This window comes from Bombus flavifrons, chromosome 4, assembly GCF_040668555.2.
Source record: "Bombus flavifrons isolate JBK064 chromosome 4, iyBomFlav1_principal, whole genome shotgun sequence".
In the NCBI taxonomy this organism is placed as follows: Eukaryota; Metazoa; Arthropoda; class Insecta; order Hymenoptera; family Apidae; genus Bombus; species Bombus flavifrons.
In genome coordinates this window covers 16,156,650-16,170,058 of record NC_138445.1, presented here as the reverse complement: position 1 = coordinate 16,170,058, position 13,409 = coordinate 16,156,650, and the positions used below count along the sequence as shown (strand labels likewise).

General features: G+C 32.8%; 1 protein-coding gene and 1 long non-coding RNA gene across 16 annotated transcripts in view; one reads left to right on the top strand and one right to left on the bottom strand.

The window, feature by feature from the left end:
- Positions 1–2,973: 2,973 nt before the first annotated feature.
- Asap (ArfGAP domain of ASAP) overlaps positions 2,974–13,409 on the bottom strand; it is a 57,101-nt gene continuing 46,665 nt past the window's right edge. For 9 of the 13 annotated variants that reach the window (XM_069111058.1, XM_069111061.1, XM_069111056.1 and 6 more), the window contains 2 exons: positions 12,705–12,773; positions 2,974–9,827 (listed from right to left, as the gene is read on the bottom strand). In XM_069111058.1, coding sequence (XP_068967159.1) covers positions 9,612–9,827; positions 12,705–12,773 — 285 coding nt within the window. In that variant the 3' untranslated portion in view covers positions 2,974–9,611. Of the gene's footprint in view, positions 9,828–10,115; positions 10,856–12,704; positions 12,774–13,409 lie in introns of those variants that run through there. The other 4 variants (XM_069111068.1, XM_069111059.1, XM_069111062.1 and 1 more) reach the window with 2 other exon arrangements.
- On the top strand, positions 9,706–13,027 carry LOC138178816 (uncharacterized). 3 transcript variants are annotated; one of them, XR_011172811.1, is made up of 3 exons: positions 9,706–9,844; positions 9,927–10,110; positions 12,014–13,027. It is a non-coding gene; the product is annotated as an uncharacterized LOC138178816 (long non-coding RNA). The 3 variants fall into 3 exon arrangements; XR_011172812.1 differs by having other exon boundaries at positions 9,822–10,110; positions 12,014–12,448; positions 12,674–13,027; XR_011172810.1 differs by having other exon boundaries at positions 9,822–10,110.

Genomic DNA, 13,409 nt, shown 5'->3' with positions numbered 1-13,409 from the left:
AACCAACTGTACTGCCCTCGTCGATTAAGAACTATTATCTGCGATTTTTATTTTTACTTCCCTGCGCCGTCCTTTATCTTTCTTCGTTAAATAATGCCGATTCGAAAATATTTAGTAATTATACCCTAATAGGCTGTATATATAACTTGTTTTAAAAGACACGGATTGCCTCGAATATTTGCATATTTTAAAAAATGGAAATGAAAAAAGATGTTGGATGAAACATTTTATTTAAGAAGGGCTCTCTAGTCATATAGAACGTTGTAGATTCGATATCCCAGTTAAATTAAGAGTTAAAAGATACCTAAATAGAATTTGAAGTAAACATTTTGGGAACTGATAGATCATAAGGTCGAAACCGTTGAACTGCGTATCTCAAATTTGGTTCAGTTCCCATAGGAACATGTAGAGCGTCGCATGCGCCTTTGGAAGATTTTGATGCATTAATTTCATCATTCCAAACGTTCATCTTAACATTACACGCTATGTTGCTCCCATCTAAGACTCAAATACTTATATTTTTTTAGATCTTTCACAGAGCTAGCCAGCTTTGTCAGTATATTATAAAATTTCTGAAAAAGTTGGCTGTAACGCTATCAAAGAATTCTTCTAAAAGGATGCTCTATACCGGCGGAAAATGCTTTGGTAATTTCGATCGGTAAGAAACCAATTTGTGAAAGCTTCGAATTCTCCGATATTTGTACCAGCCAAAGTTGTGCAAAGATGGCGGCCAAGATGACAGGCCGTCATATTATAGATGCAGACGTTTGACACTCGACGATCAGTAGCCATGCTTATCCATTCGTTGCATTTGCTTTTAATCCGCTTCAGAGATTATGATCTCTTGTACCGGCGCGGGGACAAATGAGTTATTAAAACGCTATATAGCACAGGATATACTCTTTGGCCGGATGCTTGCGTTTCAGGTGATCGACTACTTAGAACTCAACTGCGGATTTTTATGCATCTACAGGAAATGTAAAGGCGCGAAAATACACAAAATGTACATGTACAATATATTACAATATTTCATAGTTGAAACGATTTTCTAATTTATGTTCCGTTCTTCTGATTATATTAATGTGAAAATATGAATTTGCATAAATATCCGTAGTCTACATACATAGAGCATACGCGTAGTGTGTATTTCGATGAGATTGAGATTGCAAAAAAAAAAAAAGTGAGAACATGTAGCCGAAGAACTCATCGTCTCGAAGAACGTAAAAATAATGGAAGAAAATAAATTTTCGCTAACAGCGTATATATTAAAGAAAGGGACAAAGAAAAAAAAGAGCGAACGAAAAAGAGCAAGTTTCCGGCCGAAATAAAGCGTCATTGACGATAACCCAGGTAGCAAAATAAACAACCATCGACTGACATTTGCTTCGACGAGAGAAAGAAGCTAGGCAAAAACGGAAGATGCGCTTTAGAAACGCGTTTATGCGAAACAGGAGCAGCTGAAAGAATAGAAAGACGATCTATGTGTAATCACGCGTGAAAATGTAACGCCTCTTCGTGTTGGAAGGGCTTCTGCTCTTTTTTTAGGTGTGCTTTGGCCGGCGAACGCGACTATTTGACATGTTTCAATTTTAACAAGTTCATGTACGCAGCACTTCGAGTGTGTTTAGCTTTTTATATCTTGTCGATTGCGTTCGATTCGGTCGTTTATGCATTACGGTTCGAATGATACGGAACACTTCTCTTTTTTTTTTTCTTTTTGTTCCCTTTCTTTTCTCGTTGTTGTTTTCTCTTTGATTCTCCTGTTTCCAAATCGCGCGTATGTGCGTGACACGAGACGACGTATCGACTCGGATGAAATTTCGAGAAGCAAATTCAGCGAACCGTAAAGCAAACGCCGATTCTATTCGGGTATTAAACAGGAGAGACAGAGTCTTCGTCGATATTTGACGAGATAGATGCACATTGTAGATGAATATATCGATCCGATTGATTTATCGAAGGTGGATCAATTCCATTTGAGACTGGTATGTTGCGTTTTGGCCAAAGAATGCCTCTGCTATACACGGCGCCTTCTGTTAATTATTAAGAGACATAGCTTTTGAATTATCAGATTGCTAACTGGGATATTTTAGTCACGTAAGCTGGATAACTTGTAAAAATGCAATTTTTGTACTGTTATAACGTTAAATAGACGAAGGTATACTGACGTTGTAGCGTGAAGGAACATTTTTCAATAAAAAATTTTTCATACGCAAACAACTTAATGGTTGTGTTCTTCTCTTTATATGTACAGTGACGTTAATGTGGCATTAATATTAATATATATTTGTTTCTAACAATCAACTAGTCAACTGTTTTTTTAAATATGTTAGTACAACTACTGTAGTTGTTATAAATATATGTTTTCTTCGTCTAACGCACATAATTTTTCTAAATAAAAGATAATAAGCTAAATAATTCTCAAAATTCTTGAGATGTCCAAAAATATTAATGTGAGTCACTGTAAGGTCTGCAATTGTCATAATCTGTGGTAACGTATTAATGTGGCAAACGAAATGTTAGTCGTTTGGTGTGATAATGGTGGATTGATCGTTTGTTGTAAGTGCACAAGATGGCACCTTTTATGTTTTAGAATGTAACTCACGTGGTATTATCTGCAATAATAATTTTATCATTCGAGGTTTATATGCTGTACGAGATAATGTTTTATTAATTTGGAATTCATTAAATAGTTTCTTTTCTGTTATCGGATAGTCGTGGTATAAATTTTATTTCATTCTATTAATTATAAGAATCTGTTGTACCACGTGAGAAATAAAATTTCTAATTCCTTCTGGTAGCGAAATAAAGTACCAGAATTTTTGTTTTTGACCAATTCAACGACTCAATCAACCAAAATTGAGATTGCGTCCGTTGAGCAAATTCTTGGAATTGTAGAGTGTAGAATGATCTCAAACGAGATTTGGCCCTCGATGGATTATACTGTCAAATAAAGAAAAAGTGGCGTTATGATAGTTCTCTAAATGATATTTATTTCTGATACATTTTAAAGTTTTTGAACTGTCTAAAAGACAATCCTGCTGCGCTTTAATCACGAAGGATACAGTAAACGTTAGTACATTACCGTCATATAATATCGATATTTAGACCTGCTTCGATATCGTCGAAGGCCGTACCTAAACAAGATTTCATAAACTTTTTAGTACGGGCATTATTAGGTACATACACGTAGGTAGACTTAATAATATAACAGCGCGTCGTTTTTAGATTGCATCTGTTTTTTTAAATTACCAAATATACGAGAAATGTATTTCACGCCTTTTATAATCGCCTCGTCTTAAAAGATTCATTCTCTCTGTAAAACACTTTATATCGTCAAATCTCCTTTCAATATAATTACGTGTTAACGTGCGTTTTTCGTACCTAGTACAAGTAACTACGAAATAGTAATAAATACTTATAGCCTACTTAACGATTCTTTAAATGCATAAAGTATAATAAGTTCAGAGGACAAGGTGGTACGCTTGTGACTCCTGTTCTTCATTGAGAATCTGCATTGATGTTATATTGACTTCTTTTGTTCTCGAAGACTGGACCAATACAGTTTCGTTACACTAGAAATTTCATGACTATTATAATGAAATAGTAAGTTAGTATTTTGTTCGTGCAGTTTGTAGTAGCGAATAATAGATGTTTGATTTATTAGATGTGAAAAATGAACAAATACTTGCTGCATATACCTTTGAATTATTTTACAAGTAGTCTTTGTTAGTTTGTGAACACATTTATTCTACAAGAATCTTTGTTTGAGAACATGTTATAGTATATATAATACATGATAAATGTGACACTTTATTTAGAGGTATAATTTCTTTTATATAGAAAATTATTTTTCCATTAAGTAATTTTCTGGTAGTTCTTTTAAAGATTATTTTGAGGGAAGATGAGAAACATATTGAAATGAAAAAAGATCATATCTTTTTCAGAGAGAAAGTACTTAAATCCTGTCATCCATAACATATTTGAATATGTTAAAATCATGTAATTTCTCCATACGTGTTGTTTATCTTAAATAAACGTCTTGCTCTTAACATTAATCATGGTGTACAATCTACAGCAGAAGTTTTATGCAAGGAACAGGAGTCATTCACCGTTTTCTTTACCGACGCATTTCATTAAATATATCCATATAATACATGCTTAAGACGTTACGTTATCATTTATCGTATGCTTAAATAGTATAAACATCGACTCTTTCATTCCTCGATCGCTCACTTGCTCTATACACATATGTACATCGACCAACGGCATGATCCTCAGCATTTTGTCAGCATATATGAACAAATCGTGTCTTGTTTAGACGCGTCAAAAATTGCGAGGATGTTGTAAACACAGTTTAAAGGCAGCTTAATGCTAAACGGATTAGTAGACTGCAGATTCTTATGCATTTATGGTGGAAATTTAAAAGTGCAGAATTGCACAAGGGTACACATAACAGTTAGTGGATGTTGTTCAAAACAATAGTTAATAAATATTAGAAATTGGAGTTGGATGAAAATTGTTTCTATGGAAACACCTAACTTACATGACTTATGTATTACTATTTCAGTATATTCACATTATAGGTGTTGAGATTTTAGAATGAGTTGAATATGCGTTTACAACTACACTTAGAGGTTCATACAGATTTTATGTAGCGTCAGCTATTTATCAGAGATAAATATGGACTTTAACTGATGTAGGCATATTCCTTGTGTCAGTTTCAATTTAGCAGAACATTTGATCTCATTTACAGGAAGAAATACAGGATTCTTGTATCATAATGTTGAAAATATAACAAAAATATACATCAATGTCTTGATTGGATTACATCAAGTGTTTAAATACTTATGCACGGCATACAGTGTTTTCTATATAACACTTGGTAGGTATGTAAAACAATTTTCTATTTTCTTACTGATATTGTAACAAGTTTCTATTTCTTCAATGGTATTCTCAAAAGATTGCATAAAAATCAGCAGTCTGTAGATTAGATTGTTTTCTTCACTTCTTTTACTTCTATTCTTTTATTACAGATTGGCATTACACAGCGACATGACTTAAAATTTGTTGTGTCTAACCCTGTTTTTCAAAGGATCTTTCGTTTGCTACTCTCATCAAGAGCGTATATTTTTTGAAAGTATCATCGATGCAAACGCAAGATACTGACGAAATTTTTCATTTTCGTTTAACAAGTATCACTTTGAATTATCCGCTGAATAACTCCTAAGCGATGACCTATTGTTTATATTTGTTATAAATATTTATTGTTTATCATATACAGTGTTTGGAAAAAGATTAAGTGAAGAAGCGATGCCATTTTTTACAAGGTAAAGTTTCATGGGTTTATTGGAAACACGTTGATCGTCATTCTCGTAATACTCTCACATAAACAGCGCATTAATTAAGTTTATTAATTAACGACGTATTGTTTAGCTACTTAACAGGAGCTGTTTATACATACATATAAAACTTTCGTCCGTTTTGATCAAGTAAAACAGTAAAACGTTGCGAGCCTACCATATAATTATATATAGAAAATAATATCATTCCGAGTACTCTACTTTGTAGTTTATAATAGCAAAGAATAACATGTTTGAAATAACTTAATTTTTTTTATTTTTCAGGTGAATTTCCAAATAATTTATTCATCCTTTTGGATTAACCTTATTCTTTATCTTATTATTATTATTATTATTATTATTATATATATATTTTGTTTTGATTAATTTCTAAATTCTTTCGTAAAAGAATTTATATAAAAACTGATGGATTATACTGAGTTATTAATTTCACTTTTTTATATAAGCGAATATCAATCCAAAAAGTAATATTAGAAACAATATAAATTCGAAAATACTTCGTAAAAAATAATGTCATTGCTATTCCGCTATTTAAAATTATATTTTGTTTTATTATATATTATTAACATCGTATATCTTCGATTCGTGAAATAATTGTAAATATGTACGGACGATCACAAATACATTCAAATTTGAATTTCAATACAAAGCAAAAGTCCTCGCTATCGAAGGAGGAAAAGAAAAAAAGAAACATAAATAATATCCCGATTTCGACTAGGCAACGGACCACAGTCCCTTATCGATCGTTGATTTCACGCTTTGCGGCTTCTTCGTGGTTCCTTTTCGTTTGAACCGATACGAGTACAGAATCCATAAATAGCACATCAGTCACATAACATACGTGTATAATTATATATATTTATTTGGTGACGTTTCCCGGTTAAACATTTTAAATACAAAAAGAGAGAGGGAGAGAGAGAGAGAGAGAGAGAGAGAGGGAGAGGGAGAGAGAGAGAGAAAGAGAGAGAGAAAAACAAAAATAAAAGGCGAGCACACGGTCCAGTGTCGGAAGTAAAGTGGATAGTAAAAATTTACACTTGCTTAGAAAAAAAGAAAAAAAAAAAGAAAGAAAATTACAGTCCACTTTTACGCAAGATTGAGCTAGACAGCGTCAACGGTTCCCCTCTCGCTCGCGAGAAAATGTTTTCTTTGGTCTCGTATGTGTCTCAGAGTGTTTCAAGCAAAAATATGTAACAAATAAAAATTTCAATTCGCTTCTGGCGCATAAATCTCGATTAAATCGCAGCACATGCTTGGCTTCATTACTCTATCCTTTCTTTTATGCTCCTCCTTTTTATCTCATTATATATATATATATATATATATATATATATTTATACTATATATACTTAATGACTAATAAATCTCTAATTTCATAATTCTATTTCACAATATATATATATATATAATTATATATATATATATATATTTATTTACTAACAAATAATATGGCATTACAAAAATGTACATACGCTCGTAACCACGTGATTGTTAAGAGTCGAATACGCTAATAATACTATCGGTGTCATGCAATATTTTAATGTCACATCGTTTCTTTTCTTATGGAGATGAACGCCTCTCTTCTTATTTCTTTTTCTTTTTGACATCCTAAGTTTATATTATATCTTTTATAACGATCGACGCCACTCGTTGCGTCTATTTCACGGAAATTTGTTCTATGATTTTCCTTCTCGTTTCACTCGCTTGAAACGCGACTGTATAATAGAGTATACTCAGCATTGGCAGTACAGAGTAGAAATGTGCGCCAGATATTTAAGACATGCAACAGGTAACAGATCAAACTCTGTATTTTCCCTTCTGCTTTTGTTCTCCTTATGATTGCACGCATACACACATGCACGCACGCACGCACGCATACACTTATTTTTTTTCGTTTTTTACGTTTGGCTCTGTATAGACGAAATTGTGCACATTTACCGAACGTGACTCCAGACTGCGGACGTTTACTCGTTTTTGGGAAATTTAAGATTCCAGAGTGCAGATGAAGAGATTAGAGGGAGGGAGGATGACGAGGAATGTTTATTTTCCGTGATTTCCCATTTTACAACACTTTCGTTTGCGAGGGCTGCAGAAATATCAAAAATGTCCATAAAGATACAAAATTGCATAAACATCCGCAGTCTACTTTTTATTCCGATCGAATATACCTGCTGGTTTTACATAATACAATCGATAATAATTAGCAGCAAGATAAACCGGTATCCGCTTAGTTCTAATCAGTTACGAACGAATTAATGTAATTTACGATGGACTTGCCGATCGCAGCGCTCTGCCTTGACTAACACGCACGACAGCGCCATTTTATTAGTGTACCGAATTTTTTTTTGTTCGTTAAATCCGATTCGTAATACTAATAATTTATACTGAAATATATCTTATATCACATTTTATGTTTGTTTACCGTCGGTCTTCAGAACCGCGAATCGATCCAGTCTTCGATTTCGACGTCTTGCTCGAAACAATTAATAGTCATGTTACGTTCTTGTTCTTCTGGCACTGAATGCATTTCCTTTATCGAAATTCTTTGCATTTCTAGAATTGTAGAATCGTCAAAGACACGTTTCCTTCATGCTTGAATATCCGACTCGAGTAGGCACGTTTTGATACAGCACATGAAGTACCGAGGCTAATAGTCTGAACAATGTCAATTGGATTTCTAAAATTTTCTTTAACCCAATTGTAATAAGATTATTAAAAAAAATACAACTCTAATATACTTTTCTTCTTCTATACATACCAATTATAATTTTATTCCAATATATCATCCTTACCGTAATTACATTAAATACCTTAAGTTAACTATACTACTAGCATAAACTTTCACTATACCAACTTTCTTTATAGCTTCAATTTTGTTCAAGCTTTTGTTTTAGTGCATTTCACTTCATAAAATAATTCCTTTAAATAATTCTTTTACCGTTTTATACCTTTCTTGCAGCTTTACTACGCGCTTCTACTGTTTTTAAATACAATATGATTAAAATTGAATGGACATTTGCAGATTACTTTTCCTGAGTCAATTTGCATAACAGCTAAATAGCGGGGGTTTCTCTCGATGGCTTTGAAAAAGCCAATTGATTTTGTTCAGGCTATAGCAGCTACTCTCCGTGATGTTTCTAAATCACTCTCGAAGACAAACCCCATCTGTTTCAAATTGCTCTTCTCCTAATTAAACGATATTTCTTTCCATAAGAGTCATCAAACTCTACCCCTCCTCTCAGACGTAGACAAGCATCTTTAAAAAAGTTTCTTCGTTTATTTCCCTGTTTTCTACATTATTCAAATCTCAAAATCTCCATTTCAGAAAATCAATATGTGTCTACGGAGTAATTTCAAGCTGATTGTCATCTACAAGCTAAGAAACTATTTCAAATTCCATGTAACCTCCAAAAACTGAACCAGAAACAGGTCCGACATGTCCAACTGAGTCAATTTATCCCAGTGGAACCAAGCGATACAGTGAATTAATTTGATTCGTTCCACATTAGTACATAGCGTGGCTATGATTTACCTTCTTAAGCACGTTTCTACGTTCGAGCGAACTACTATTTGTGACAAAAGTACACACTCGACCATGTATGTTTGCTCAAGTGGAAACGCAGTTAGGATACCGAATCTTGTTCGGGTCGAACAACAGATCGAACGAGTTCATAGTATACATGGTGCTTCAGAAATGGGGAGAAAGATAGTAATACTATTGATAGCGTGATAATACTAAAAATCTGGATTATTTCTGCGCATGAAAAAATTCAGAATACAGCTGGAATTTTTGCATGTCTCTGAAAACGTCGGTGCGATACGTGTATTGTTGCAGACGGAAATCATTTATATTTCAGAAAGAAAGAGTTCCTAGATCTATATTCGAGTGATCTTCTTTCATTCTTAGGGTTAGGTTATGATTAGGTTTATTCTTAAGGAGGTTAGAATACCGCACTAAAGCTACCTATTTCCGAAGCACTTTCTACACTCGCGTGTTTAGTTCGAACGATAATAACTTCGTGTACAAAAGTTCGAGGCCTACAAGTGTGTTGTAGAAACATAGAGAAGAAGTGCCAAAAGAATGGACATCGTGAAATCGACGATTTTTAAACAATCGCCAGACAAACGCCCGATCCTTCATCTTCAATCCTTTGGTTTTCTCAACCAAGACCTTCTGCCGAGACTAGCAACGCTCACGGAGCTGGCAGTACTGGAGACACTTGCCAACGAGTTCAGGCTTACCGAATGTTAATCTTGCAGCATGTGCACGAAACTGATCGGGAACATTCCCCTTCTTTCAGGCGCTCTTTCGAGGGCACCTTCCATCCAGTTGTCGTCGTCAGTTTGCTCATTCGTCACGATGATCACCTCGCCTTCACGGAACGATAATTCGTCCTCGTTGTCCGCTTCGCAGTCGTACAAGGCTCGACAGCGTCGCAGACCGCTTAGGGTCGACGAGGTTGGCTAAAAGGAAGACCATGGTTAGCCATCGAATGGTTAACTGTATGGACGAAAGAAATATGGACATATGTCCATTTTTGTGCGTTTTTCTTTCTTTTTTAGTCTTCCATGGACGAAGCAAGCACTCTTTAACGAACTCACGAGCATCGAGATCGCGAGTCAAGATCGAGAACAATGCGAAGAATGCTTCCTTGGATCGCAAGGATAGTTAAATTGGAAATTCTAGAAGTGGAAGAAAGAGAAAGAGGATAGCTTTTTGACAAGACTCTATGCAGATCGTGCATAAGTAAGTAAACTTTTATTTTTTCTTTATTTCCTAATTGATTTGGTGTTTTTTTTTTCGTTCTTTTTTACATTGTAGTGGATATCATGCATGGAAGAAACTAGATTTTGAAGAATCTGTGGTAGGAGACCAACACATTGCGTACAGCGTTCTGTTCCAATTATTTGCTTTTGTAAAAGGATTATTTTTATTTTTATAGATAAAGATAAAGATTAAGACGTTTGTTTCTGTAGATACTCGATAATTAAACAAAATTTTAGAATAAATGTTATTAATTTTCTTTCATTGATGCTCATATTTTCTGAAGTTAAATTAAATGCTAGTTATTGTTTACATAATGATAGTAATTATATTAATAAATTGTATTAATAAATATTATTGGAGAATGCAAGAATATATCTTGTACAGGTAAGAAATACTTTTAATATTCATACAAATGTAACTAATATCCTTAAAAGATGAAAAGCACTCATGATTCTAATAAGAAAAATATGATACCTTGTAATATTTTTTTTTGCAAATTAACGAGTATCTATACATCAATTGTTCTTATCACATGAATACAGTCAGATTTTTTACAAACCAATATTCGCATACCTTATTCTTACAGTACTTAATCAGCTCAAAATTTTATAACAAATATTTTCATAAATAGTATACATTGTTAATATGGCGTTATTAAAATATGTGCTCCTTCATGTTTGCTTGTTTCATTTTAACAAACAATGTTAAATATGAATATTCATACCTACAAAAATAATTTTTTTATTGATACATTTAAATAAAACATATTAGCAGTAGATTAAACATTTTTTTAGATATGATTGTTCACAAATTGATTTAAATAAAAACTATACGTTCAGAAATGGAGGAATAATGAGACTGAAATGATAACATAAAATGAACTATAAACTATATGAAGCCAACTTTTCACAAGCTACTTTTACTGATCAATAATTCCTCTGCTCTTCTGTTTGCATTTTGACATGCAAAATGCTTTCATTGCAACATACTGAAGCTGCATTACAATGGACTGAAACTATCTTAAATTTTCGCAGGCACTTGGCAAGTACATTTCACGATTCCTTTGCAGGAATGTCTGTTGCAAAATATAAGCTGTATTATTCAGATTCAATTATCTGAAATGTAGCAAGCAAATAGCATTTAATAAAACAAAATAGAAAAGCAGCACATTTCTTAGGTGTACGCAATGTGTTGTGATATGTCTGTCTGTAAATTTATAAAGATAATACAGCTCTTTTATAATAAATTTATAACATAATTTAAGTACTATCTAATTATATAACTAATGTACCTCTTAATTATGTTTCTTTGCTAGAAATAATTGTTATACAGATTTCTAATTACATAATGTAAATAAAAAATAATTATATAATATTTACATTCTTTGCTAGAAATAATTATTATACAAATTTCTAATTACATAATGTAAATAAAAAATAATTATATAATATTTATATTCTTTCGAATATGAAATATGACATTCTTAAATCTAATCTCTCTATAGTTTGCTTATTGATATTTACCAAATGCTCTATTTTTAGTGAACTAGAATTTCCAATAATACACATCAATTTCATGCCTGTTATAAATAATTTACAATTGTCAAATTTAAGCTATTAATAAGATTGTTAGTAACAAAGTGGTAGATGATTATGGCATGGCTTCTGTACTATGTAAGATCGTAGCCATTAACCTTGCCGCTAATTTCATCCACTTTGCAAGCTTACGAGGGTAATATTACGTTAGAATAAATTAACGGGTTCAGTGCGTTCAAGTGCTATTATCAAACACAAATTCGGGACAATTTCATGCGCAAATTAAGTTCTAAAGCACACACAGTTCCAGGAGTTTCGATTAACGTAAATGTTACATTCACAATTAGGATCGGGAAAGCATGGACGTTTGCTGGCAGAATCATGTTAACGACCAGATGTCCTAATCACACAAAACATTTTATTGCCAGAAATGATTAGACTCGTAAATATAGCAGAAGTCCAGGAAATGAAATAACTCGACCGGAAATCGAATAGAACTGTCACAACTATGTAAGTACGATCACGATACAAAACTATGATGAATTAGATCGAACAAAAATTAGTGAGATCATGTTTTTAGAAGAGATAATATCAAAAGCATTGACATGAAAGAACGATGGTTACGGATAGCACGACTGATCATGCAAAGTGTTACTACACTTGAAAGGAACATCCAATAATGCTTTCGCGTTACCATTTTTATTGTTTCAATTAAAGTCGCTTTTCCTGAAAAGCTTGTTTGAATTGTATCATTTTTGAAATACATATGCAATATTACCAAGGTACATAATATATATAAATACGTAAATATATCTAAGTAAATAATAATAATAAACTAATAAACGAGATATACAAAGAAATAAATGATAATGATAGCAAGTGACATATTTGCTAACGTTTCATTTATATAATTGAGTTTCTTTGGTTGTCCTGATATTTTAATTTTTGCATTAGTCTTTTTACATTAGAGTATTGCATAGGATCGATAAGAAACATTTCAAGTGTAGCAGGCAGTAATGTGGGATGGCTGATGTTTACCAGATTCAGGTTTGGGAGCAAAGATGAAGGCTCCTCAGCGTAGCTCTCTAGTCTGGCCCGGTCCCTTCGCTGTACCAACAATGGTTAATAACAAACCATAAAGCACTGTTTTTGAGATACATGCAGTGTCTAATCACCAATTTGATATTTTGTAAAGGAAAAGGGCATATGTCTCGATTTTTTCTGTGGAAAATATCTTGTTTGCCTTTTTAATCTTCAAATAACACTTTGATAAGAAAGATTTACTCGTTATGCTAATTGTCATTTGTTAACTTCCCTTGTAAGGATAGACATTTGTTAATAAAATTTTCAGTTCTTTAATATTTCTTGATTCATTAATGATATACTACAATTTTATATGGCGTCGTTAAATATAGCAAAATTTCTTGATAAGATTAGTATTTATTATATTAGACTTTGAAATATTTTACTCTGGTTATTTTTTGAAATGACATGAATTAATGATTTATGATTTATGCAAACATAGGAACAAATGTGAATCACTTCGCAAAGGCTCAACATTGGTGAGGTGTAATGAACATTTGATTTGTGAATGAGAGATAGACATAATATGTATATAAATGAGAATATTAAATCACGGGTGTACATGTGTAGTTAGTATGATATGCAGAGTACCAAAAGTTCTTAAAAACAAGAATCGAGGAGAAGCTATCTGGTTAAGTACTACATGGGTCAGTGGTAGGA